Genomic DNA, 10363 nt, shown 5'->3' with positions numbered 1-10363 from the left:
GAAGGAAAACCAAAAAAAAAAAAAAAAGAAGGTGAGCCCATTGACACTGAGGTTAACAAGACATCTTAACAACAACAACAACAGCAGCAGCGGCAGCAGAAGACACGCCAGAGGGAGAGGGAGAGAAGAAGTGTGTGTGTGTGCACTGGGTGGCAGGGGGTAATAAAAGGGAAGAGAGAATTAAGGAATCAAAGGAAACATTCACAAATAAACCAAATATTTTTGTTCTTTTTATTTTTATTAGAAAAGAACAACAACAACAAGAAGAAGAAGAAAAAAAAAAAACATGGACTTCGTTCTAAATACAATCCAGTGGCTTCGTGAAGTGCCTCATAACTTTAAAGGAGAATTCGCAACGGTGGTGTTTGATGATTCGGCTGACATCCTTGTCTACTGCTGTGTTTTATATATTCTTCTTGTATTTATGGTCCCTGAGCATATTATGAAGAACCGCGAGCCCTTTAATTTACGCCTGCCTTTTGTCTTTTGGAATATTGGCCTTTGTCTCTTTTCCTTCTGCGGGGCGTACAGCTGTGTCAAAAACATGATCGCTCTTTATTGGGAACGCGGGTTCTACCGGACAACATGTTTTTTTGATTCAAGCGTTGCCTACGATGGGGAGTTTGCATTTTGGGTCTTTTATTTTATTCTTTCAAAGATTCCAGAGATGATCGACACGGTCTTTCTTGTCTTTCAGAAGAAACCAGTGATCTTTCTACATTGGTATCATCACTTGACTGTTGCCATCTTTTGTTGGCATGCCGGACACGCGCTTATTCCTAGTGGACTGTGGTTTGCGACTATGAATTACTGCGTACATTCCATCATGTACTTTTATTACTTTATGTGTGCCTGTGGGATGCGCAAATTTATTCGCCCCATTGCCCCTTTTATTACAATGATGCAACTTCTTCAAATGGTGGCAGGGACTCTTATCGTTTTGTACACAGCCTACCATTCGTACCTGGGTGAGAGTGGTTGCGAGGTGGATCGCACAAGCATTCGTCTGGGTCTTGTGATGTATGGCAGCTATTTTTTTCTCTTTGCCGTGCTGTTCGGTAAGCTGTACCTGAAAAAACAGGTGAAGCCGTCTGGTACCGCCAGTGCTTACGCAATGTCGAAGAAGCGGAATGGCGAGAAGATGGCGTAGTGGCAAGTCAAGCGTTTTGGATGCCGATTGGTGTGGGGGTGTGGTTGGGGGATGGGTCTGGAGGTAAGCGAGGGGTTGTGTGTTATTTGTGGTTTCCTTCCTTTTGTGTGTGTGTTGTTTTTCCGTAGTTTTTCCCTTTTTTTTTCCCCCCCACGCACAACAGTTTTTTTCTTTTCTGTCTGTTTGTCTGTTTGTCGTATCACGTGGACAAGAGACATGCATGTGTTGCTGGCTGGGCTGCAAGATGGGGGCGGTTTTTTTGTTGTTTTTTTTGTTTTTGTTTTTTTTTTTTTTCTCCTGCTTTTCAATTCTGTCAAGCGGTGTTGTGCGTGAGCAAAACACACAAAAGGGTAAAAATGAAAACACACAGCCACACATACATACAGCCATTCAAAAACAACAAAAAATAAAATAAAAAACGGAAACGAGTTGCATGCATTTATTTTGTTTCATTATTTTTTTTATTTTATTTTTTTTTTTTTTTGGTTGTTTTTGTCTGTGCGAGCGGGTAGAAATAAAATACATTTTTTTAAAATGAACTTCCGCCCCTCTTTTCTCATTTTTCTCTTTTTTTTCTTTTCCCCCAGTCTTTACGTCCGTGGTGCAGTTGCAGTCAAAAGAAATGGAAGTGAAAGGAGGGGATGGTTGGGCGGGTTGGGGTTAAAAGTGCATGTGTGAGGAGGAGGAGGGAGAGGAGGAGGAGGAGGAGGAGGAGGAGGAGGAGGAGGAGGAGCCGCTTCTTCTTCCTTTTTTTTCTTTTTTTTTTTTTGTTTTTTTTTTTTTTGTTTGTGTTTGTGTGGAGGTGTTGATTCCCACACATCTGGGCATCAGTGTGCATTGTGTATGTGCGTGTATGCCTGGTCCTTCTGCGTGTTGTTTATTTTGTTTTCTCTCTCTTTTTCTCTCCGTGTGTGTGTGCATGTGCATGTGAATGAATATGCGAACGACACAAAAAAAAAAAAAAAAAAAACCACCTGAGGTAATAAAAATAAAGTAAAAAAATGGCTTCAGGTATTGAAATGCATTTATTTTTATTTTATATGCCTGTTTCCTTTTCTTTTTTTCTTTTTTTTGTTTTTTTTTTGTTTTTTGTTTTTTTCTGTGGATGGTGAGGGCAATCGGTTGCAATGCATGTGTATGCATGTCTGTGCTTATTCTTCTCTCTCTCTCTCTCTCTCTCTGTGTGTGTGTGTGTGTGTGTGTGTGGTTTTATATACAAATATATATAGAGTGTGAGATATTTTTATATTTATATGCGTCTGCCTGCTAGATGCGAATAAAAAAAATTAATTACGTTTCGTTTTTGTTTTTGTTTTTGTTTTCTTCTCCTAATTCTCCTTCCTGCCTTCCTTCCCCACCCAACCCTCCAGCCAAACTTCCCTCCCTTTTTTTTTTTTTTTACACCTGCATTCATCGATCAATGCGTGCGTGTAAAAAAGACACCTGCTGGCTCCTACATGCATTTGTATATGGACGTATGCATGGACGGTGTGTTTTGGTTGGAAGGTGGGAGGGAGGGGGGGGGGGGTTGTGTGAGGGCGGCTGCGTCCATTTGCCATTTTTTCTCCGTTGTTTGCGTCACCTTTTTGCCCAAAGCTGTCAAAAAAAAAAAAAAGAAAACAAAATATATATATAAAGGGGAATAAAAAAAAAAATAAATAAATAACTTAAATAAATAACTAAATAAAAAAAAGAAAAAACTTTTGACTTATAACTTTTTGCTACCAATTAAAATAAATCGAAGAGAAGCAAATCAGGGTGCATATATATATATATTTATATCTTCTTCTTTTTGGGTGAAGAGGAGGGCAGGGCAAAGCAGGGTGTGTGCGAAGCGAGCATTTATTTGAGCAGGAGTGGTATATAATATTACACTACAAGGAGAACCCTGCGTCTGTGTGTATATTTTGGGAAATGGCAATTGCATGGATGGACTCGTACACCCGATGGGCGGCGGACTTCCGTGGCGAACATCTACGGAGTTGGATGCGTGATCACACGGAGGTGCCTGCTGTTGCGGTGGTGCTGTATCTTATTCTTGTACTGTACGTACCTGAAAACGTCATGGCACACCGCAATCCTATAAAACTGCGTTTTCTGAACATGTTATGGAATCTGCTGCTCACAGTGTTCTCTATATGCGGGGCGTACTACTGTTTACCGCGACTGTGGGAAGTCCTCACGTCACCGCGCATCAGTGGGCTGATGGCTGACCCCAATTTGGGCCCTAAAGCCCCTCCACCAAAATTGCCAGGCAGCTTTTATAACTCGGCCTGCGCATGGAACGATAAGATCTTCTTTGACGGCTTTGTTGGATTGTGGGTAGCTGCCTTTGTTCTTTCTAAGATTCCAGAGATGATCGACACGGTCTTTCTTGTCTTTCAGAAGAAACCAGTGATCTTTTTACATTGGTATCATCATGCCACTGTGATGCTGTTTTGTTGGCATGCATACGCGTATACCATCTCTAGTGGACTGTGGTTTGCGACTATGAATTACTGCGTACATTCCATCATGTACTTTTATTACTTTATTTGTGCCTGTGGGATGCGCAAAGTTATTCGCCCCATTGCCCCTCTCATTACAATGATGCAAATTCTTCAAATGGTGGCAGGGACTCTTATCGTTTTGTACACTTACGTAAAGAAGCAGATTATGGGTGAATTCTGTGCCGTCAATAATCCAAGTTTGCGAATGGGACTCCTGATGTATGTCAGTTACTTGTTTCTCTTTTCGCAGCTGTACTATCGCAGTTACATCAGCCCCGCGGCGGCACGAACGCTGAGGATGGCGAACGGGGAGAAAAAAGGGAAGTAAAGGAAAAAATAATTTTGAAAAGAGAGAAAAAAAAAAAAGACAGAGAGAGAGAGAGAGAGAGAGAGCTGGACGATGCAGGATCCAACAGGCGTGGGAAATTTCTGTATTCTTCGCTGCTTTCAGTGTCATGTTTTATCATTATTATTATTATTATTATTGTTTGTTTGTTTGTTTTGAGGGAGGGGAAGATGAAGTGAGTTTGGTGTATTTTCTGTCTGCGTGTTTTTCTATAAAAATAAATTTTTATATGTGTCTGTGCATGTGTGTTTGTGTGCTCGTGTGTATTCATTGGGCCGAAGGAGGCTGCCAAATGACGCTTCCACGCACATATTCATTTGTATTTATGGATTGGAGAGTAGGAATGGATTGTCACGCACCGACACACACAAAAAGTGTGCGTGCGTGCATATTTGTCTGCGTGTTTGTGTGTTTGTTGGGGAGGGCGGGAAGGCGAGGAGGTGTTGGATCCGCGGCTGTGAGGAAAGGAAAAAAAAGGGGCATGCAAGCAGGGAGGGGAGGAAGTAATGCTGTATGATGTCGACGTCGTGTGCAGAGCAAAAAAAACAACACCTTGTGTGTGTGTATGCTTGGCTACCGTGTTTCTGCAACACAACTCCCTGTCTCTTTTGCCTGCATGCAATGTGCATGAATTCTCTTTTTTTTTGATGTTTTGTTTTTCTTGCCTCGCATTTACACGTGGTGGCCCTCACCCTAACCCTTCAATAGCCTTGCTACTTCTCTCCATACATACATATATATTATATATATTATACATTATACATGCTCTTATTTTTGGTGAAACTGAACTGAGGTGAGGAGGAAGAAGAAGGAGAAAAGAAAAGGAAGCAAAAGTATGAGTGTTTTATTTATTTTTTTTTTTATTTTTTTTTTTTTTTTTGAGTACACTGACGGGGAAATATGCAGAATGGCAGCGGGATTGAAATGAGGAGGTGCCAATGACTGGCTGGCTGGCTGGCTGGCTAGTGAAATGAGGCCGTGGTATTTAACTGCATATTTCGTCTATTCATGTGTATGTCTGTGTATTGGCTTTATGGCTCTTCTGTTATTTATATATTCTTTTTTTTTCTTTTAACCCCTTGTGCCCTTTCCTTTTATTTTTTTTTTTTTTGCTTTAAATTTGGTCAAGGGGTGGGGGTGTTGGAGGTGGCACCGTGCATGAAAGACCGTTGACTCCTCACTCCCTGACAAATCCCTACACTTTTCTCTTGTTGTTGTTGTTGTTGTTTTTTTCTTTTGTTTCAATGGTTAGTGTGATTATTATGATTGTCGACGTGAACCGCGGTGCACGACACTGCGATCTCTCATGTCGTCTCTCTTTCCATTGCCATCTGTCTCTCCTTCAAATATGATATGATATTTCCCTTTCTTTATTTGTCCCTTCTCTCCCCTCATTGTGTGTGTGTGTGCGTGTGCCCACAGACAAGGAATGCTTGTGTATTGCATGTGTCTGCCTATGCATGCCTCTTCTTGTTTGTTTGTTTGTTTGTTGGTTGGTTGGTTGGTTGCCTCCATTGTCGGTGCGTGGAAGAGAAAAAAAAAAAAGAGAGAGAAAAAAGCCGGCGCTATTCCATTTTTGTTGTTGTTGTTGTTGTTTCAAGCCCTAAAGCGATTTATTGTGCGTGTACGTCTTTTTCGGGGGGTGAGTTGAGTGGAAGAAGGGAGAAGCATCCATTTGTCTCTCACGCCCACTTCAAGATAGAGTGGAACGGTTAAAAGGAAAAAACAAAAAAAAAGCAATGTTTCCGTACGTTGAAGACTACGACGGCTATGCCGTTAAGAGAATGATGCTAGAGAACGTGGATGTTCTTGGCTACCTGAGCCTCGGTTATCTGGCACTTGTGTGGAAAGGGCCCGCTGTGGTGAGGCGCCTGAACGGGGAAACGAACCGTGTGAGCAACTCGGGGCTTCTTCGCTACGCCATCATTGTCTGGAACCTCCTGTTGTCGGCGTTCTCGTTCTTTGGCATGATTGTTGTGGTGCCGGCCTTTCTGACGAGGATATCCCAGTGTGGCATGCTGCGGGCGTTATGTGACAAAAATGATGAGATGTTTTATCGCTCCTCCACGGGGTTCTGGATCGGTATGTTTGCGCTGTCAAAGGTACCGGAGCTTGTCGATACCGTGTTTCTGCTGTTGCAGGGGAAAGCCCCGCCGTTTCTGCACTGGTACCATCATGTCACGGTGTTGATATTTTCATGGCATACATACTGCGATCACACCAGTACAATGGCACTGTTTGCCGCGATGAATCTGACGGTGCATTTCATCATGTACTTTTACTTTGCGATGTGCGCTTGTGGCTTTAAGAAGACGATGCGGAAATTTGCACCGTTTATTACGATGCTGCAGATTTTGCAAATGGTGGTTGGAAGTCTGGTGACGACGTACTCGGCGTACAAAGTGTACACGACGCCGGAGGGAGCCGCGCCGGGGTGTCATGTCTCCAGGGCCAACGCACGGATGGGAGTGATCATGTACATGAGCTACCTTTACCTCTTTTCGGAAATGTTCATGAATTCCTACGCGAGGCCAAAGAAACCCGTGGCCAACCCGACAGCCGCAGGGAAGAATGTGTGACTTGCGTGTGTTCATGCACATAGAGGGGAAGAGTAATTGTTGTTTTTTTGGTTGTTGTTTTGTTTTGTTGGTGTTTAGTTTTTGTTTTTTATTTTTGTACGAGAAGGAGGCAAATAAAAGAGAGATAAAAAAAAAAAAGGCAAGTTCTTTTCTTTTTTGTTGTTATTTGCATCCTGTTTGTTTGTTTGTTTGGTTTGTCGTAAAGGAGAGAAAGTGGCGGTCCTGAAGTTCTTGCCTGATGACTTAACGGGATACATGCGGGAAGCTATATATATACATACATATATGCATCTTTGTGTGTGTATGTTTTTCCATGCATAAAGGGGGAGGGACGTGCCTGTCGAATAAAAAAATAAAATAAAATAAAAAGAAGAGAAAACAGAACTGAACGAAGAGCGGAACCGCTGTGGGAGAACTTTTCTGATGCGTGTTGTTGTTGTTTTATGTGTGTAAACTTGCATATCTGTCATTGTGTGGATTGTGGCGTGTATGTGTGTGTGTGGCACCTCCTGCAATTGGTCCCTCAAACATTTTTTACATTTTCTGCAGAGTTTGACTACCGCAATCTGCTGTGCAGCGGACACAAGAGCAAGAAGCATTTATCCCTAAAGGCATCCTTAACCTACAACCACATTTATAATACTCACACACATTTATAGAGAGAGGGAGAGGGAGGCCATTTTATCACTCAGGAAAATGGAATTTGTGCAGAATTGGGACGGTTACGCAGTCCGCGATTGGATGATTCGGAATGTGGATGTGGTGGGGTATATTTCTGGCATTTACCTCGCATTTGTTTTCACTGGACCAAAACTCTTTGCGAAAATTACGGGCCGCGATGGGGCAACATCTGTAGCACCCGCAAGGCAAGGTGGTGCAGGTGGCGGTGGGTCCAAGGCGGTACGTCGTGCCATGGTGTTGTGGAATTTATCCCTCTCTGTCTTCTCCATATTTGGCACGAGCACTGTCACGCCCACCCTTGTCAGGAACATCATGAACAAGGGATTCTATGAGGCAACCTGCACATTTAACGATAAGGAATTCTACACGACGGATGTAGGGTTTTGGATAGGCGTGTTTGCTCTTTCCAAGATTCCTGAGTTGATGGACACCATATTTTTGGTGCTTCAAGGGAAGTCGACATTGCCGTTCCTTCACTGGTACCACCATGTCACGGTGTTGCTCTTCTCGTGGCACACTTACTGTGTTGGAAGCTCAGGATACATTTGGGTGGCGGCTATGAACTACAGCGTGCATTCCATCATGTACTTGTACTTTGCTATTGCGGAGATGGGTTACAAACACGTTGTGCGTCCGTGGGCACCTTACATCACCATCTTGCAAATCTTGCAGATGGTCATGGGCTGCTTCGTCACATTGTATGCGATGCAAGAGAGCCACGATGGCCGTGGTTGCGGCATGACATGGTCAAACATGCGTATTCAACTGCTGATGTATGCCAGTTATCTCTATCTCTTTTCGGAAATGTTCGTGAAGGCACACGTGCTTCCACGATGGGCACCAGTCGCTACCCATGCCAATGGCTCCTTGAAAAAGTCTAGCTGAGGTGTGCAGGTGACTGGAGTGGTATTGTGCAGGCTGGGGAAAAGGGGGAGAGGAGAAGAAAGGGGTCACATCTCTCTTGTCAAATGACTCTACCCCTTCTTTTTTTTTTTTGGTTTTTTGGTTTTTTGTTTTGTTTTATTTTCTTGTTGTTGTTTTACAGGTACTTTTATCCTTCCCGATCCCCACACACACTGTCAATTATTAACTATCATTAATTTATTTCTTCGCTGCGTCTGCACGGGTGAATAGAAGGAGGAAAGTTGAGATAGTTGAGAGTTGGTGGTGGGGAGGGGGAAGGAACGAATATGCATCGGAAAAGAAGAGGAGGGAAGGAAGGGAAAGTGTTGACTGGGCGGCTGGGAACAAGCGGTGGCCACACGATGGCAGCTGTCCAGCGTATTCCATGCATGTCCTTTTTTTTCTTACGGGGTGTTCGATGGCAATTAACGTGTGTGTTTTGTTTTGATGTGAGCTTTATTTACTTATTATTACTATTATTGGGGGGAGGGAGGGGTTTATAAGAGGGAAAGGGGGAGGAAAAAACGCAGTTATCCGTTTGTTTGTTTGTTTTTGGTGATTGCGTCTCTCTCTCTCTCTCTCTGTGTGTGTGTGTGTGCTTTTGGGAGGGGATGTCATTTTGGTGACTTCCTCGCCATTTGTTTTCAGTTGTTGTCTTTTGTTTCCCCCACCCCTCCATGCCTTCTGCAATGGTGCCACGTGTAACGCAGGGGGATGTGTGTGTGAAGAGGGTGAAACAAATAATAGGAGGGAAAAAAGAAGAGAGAGAGGGGGGAGGGAAGAAAAATAAAAAATGAAAGGAATAGAGGGGAAAAAGAAGAAGAAGGGGAATACACTTAGTAAGCAGAAGAGAGAGAGAGAGAGAGGCAGTGTGCGTGTGTTTTGTTTCTGCCTCGTTGTTGTGTTCATGTGTGTTTCTCTGCCTGTCTGTCTGCGCACACCCTTTTTTTTTAAACACCGCCTACTTTTCTCTCCGTGTCATGTATCTCTTTCTACCCCTTTCTCTTTCTGTGTTGTGTGCCTTCTGTCTTTTTTTTTTTTTTTTTGGAGGGCTGGCGGTTCTACGCGTAGGAGCGGTAGTAGCTGAAGTGTTTTGGTCGTGGCCTCCGCACTCCGCCACGGGGGAAAAGGAAGAACGCTTTAGGAAATTATTATTATTATTATTATTATTATTTTCTGATTTGCCGAGAGAAACAGTTTGGGGTTGGGGGAGGGGACTTCACATACACACACACAGGGAGAGAGAGAGAGAGAGGGAGAGAGAGAAACGAGGAGAAGACATGATGTTTCTTGGGGAGTTGGTCTGTGCGGGGTGTCGAAAGATCATCAGCTACCCGCTAGGCGCCATCAGCTGTCGCTGCCGCAACTGCAACACCGTGAACGCGGCGCAGAACATGCATCTTGAGTGCGGCTGTTGTGGTCAATCCATTCTTGTGCCCGTCAACACACTGACGTTTCTCTGTCCCTGCTGTGCCACCGTGACGGACATCCCGCAGCCGCTGCTGCCACGTGTGGATAATCCGTTTATTATGGGCCTGAACGGGGAATTGTCCAGCAAGACCATCTACGTCACGTACCCGCACGGGAGCTCAAAGAAGGGTGGGCTTATGCAGGAGGCGGAGGGGCCGGAACGACACAAGTCTCGCGAGGAAGAGGAGCACGAGATGGTGACGGTGAATAAAAACACAGCTGCGAATGACGAGGAGGAAAGTCCACGGCAAAAACAGCAGCGGCGGCGACAACGAGAGCAACAATCCATGGTGATGGTTGTGGGGACGCGAATACTTTAGGACACTGGCCATGTTTCCATCCTTCCTCCTTTTTACTATTATTACTTTGTTCTTTAAGTATATATCTATCTATCTATATCTATATGTAGTTGCCTTTTTTGTGTGTGTACACATGGTAGGAATGTGAGGGCTTTCCCTTGCCCCACTATCTCATCCAGTTGGCATGGCCGTAAAGTGGCAATGTGCGCATTGCAAGTCCCTTCTGGTTGGGTTTGAGGCGGTAAAAAAAAGAGATAGAATGCAAACCGAAGCGAGTAAAATCGTTTTTGTGTTATTTTGTTTTAGCGTTTTTCCAATTCCTGTGTGTTTGTGCATGTCGGTTGCGTGCGTCTTTTATTATTATTAATTATTTATTATTTATTATTATTGCGTTTCCTTGTGAATATAATGACTGCTTTTTCCATCACACTTATTTTCTCATTTTT

The 10363-nt window shown here is 43.6% G+C and overlaps 5 protein-coding genes across 5 annotated transcripts, besides 32 other annotated features; all 5 read left to right on the top strand.

Annotated features, from left to right (window-relative positions):
- Positions 1 to 30: part of a sequence feature (T-rich) that runs on past the window's edge.
- Positions 1 to 10363: part of a sequence feature (heterozygous, non-Esmeraldo-like haplotype) that runs on past both edges of the window.
- Positions 68 to 102: a microsatellite.
- Positions 245 to 284: a sequence feature (CT-rich).
- On the top strand, positions 287 to 1150 carry Tc00.1047053511245.160 (fatty acid elongase, putative; the record flags this gene model as incomplete). The annotated part of the gene is made up of 1 exon (XM_812971.1): positions 287 to 1150. The coding sequence occupies one exon, from the start codon at positions 287 to 289 to the stop codon at positions 1148 to 1150; it is 864 nt and encodes a 287-aa protein (XP_818064.1).
- Positions 1405 to 1444: a microsatellite.
- Positions 1589 to 1633: a sequence feature (A-rich).
- Positions 1827 to 1883: a microsatellite.
- Positions 1888 to 1938: a microsatellite.
- Positions 2101 to 2120: a microsatellite.
- Positions 2198 to 2249: a microsatellite.
- Positions 2309 to 2331: a microsatellite.
- Positions 2331 to 2356: a microsatellite.
- Positions 2446 to 2472: a microsatellite.
- Positions 2752 to 2787: a sequence feature (AT_rich).
- Positions 2792 to 2842: a microsatellite.
- On the top strand, positions 3065 to 3967 carry Tc00.1047053511245.150 (fatty acid elongase, putative; the record flags this gene model as incomplete). The annotated part of the gene is made up of 1 exon (XM_812970.1): positions 3065 to 3967. The coding sequence occupies one exon, from the start codon at positions 3065 to 3067 to the stop codon at positions 3965 to 3967; it is 903 nt and encodes a 300-aa protein (XP_818063.1).
- Positions 3988 to 4032: a sequence feature (CT-rich).
- Positions 4100 to 4128: a microsatellite.
- Positions 4196 to 4216: a sequence feature (AT_rich).
- Positions 4719 to 4739: a sequence feature (AT_rich).
- Positions 4828 to 4865: a microsatellite.
- Positions 4925 to 4949: a microsatellite.
- Positions 5023 to 5101: a sequence feature (A-rich).
- Positions 5194 to 5213: a microsatellite.
- Positions 5456 to 5492: a microsatellite.
- Positions 5562 to 5581: a microsatellite.
- Tc00.1047053511245.140 (fatty acid elongase, putative) lies at positions 5725 to 6564 on the top strand (the record flags this gene model as incomplete). The annotated part of the gene is made up of 1 exon (XM_812969.1): positions 5725 to 6564. One exon carries the CDS (start codon positions 5725 to 5727, stop codon positions 6562 to 6564), a length of 840 nt encoding a protein of 279 aa, XP_818062.1.
- Positions 6601 to 6662: a sequence feature (A-rich).
- Positions 6908 to 6933: a sequence feature (AT_rich).
- On the top strand, positions 7261 to 8130 carry Tc00.1047053511245.130 (fatty acid elongase, putative; the record flags this gene model as incomplete). Its single annotated transcript, XM_812968.1, has 1 exon — positions 7261 to 8130. The coding sequence occupies one exon, from the start codon at positions 7261 to 7263 to the stop codon at positions 8128 to 8130; it is 870 nt and encodes a 289-aa protein (XP_818061.1).
- Positions 8227 to 8286: a sequence feature (A-rich).
- Positions 8875 to 9014: a sequence feature (CT-rich).
- Positions 9296 to 9322: a microsatellite.
- Positions 9384 to 9414: a microsatellite.
- Tc00.1047053511245.120 (hypothetical protein, conserved) lies at positions 9429 to 9938 on the top strand (the record flags this gene model as incomplete). The annotated part of the gene is made up of 1 exon (XM_812967.1): positions 9429 to 9938. The coding sequence occupies one exon, from the start codon at positions 9429 to 9431 to the stop codon at positions 9936 to 9938; it is 510 nt and encodes a 169-aa protein (XP_818060.1).
- Positions 10270 to 10306: a sequence feature (AT_rich).

The sequence above is a fragment of the Trypanosoma cruzi genome, genomic scaffold, assembly GCF_000209065.1.
Source record: "Trypanosoma cruzi strain CL Brener 1047053517081 genomic scaffold, whole genome shotgun sequence".
Taxonomy (NCBI): Eukaryota; Euglenozoa; class Kinetoplastea; order Trypanosomatida; family Trypanosomatidae; genus Trypanosoma; species Trypanosoma cruzi.
Note: the sequence above shows the minus strand (reverse complement) of the source record. Positions and strands in the feature narration are given on the sequence as shown.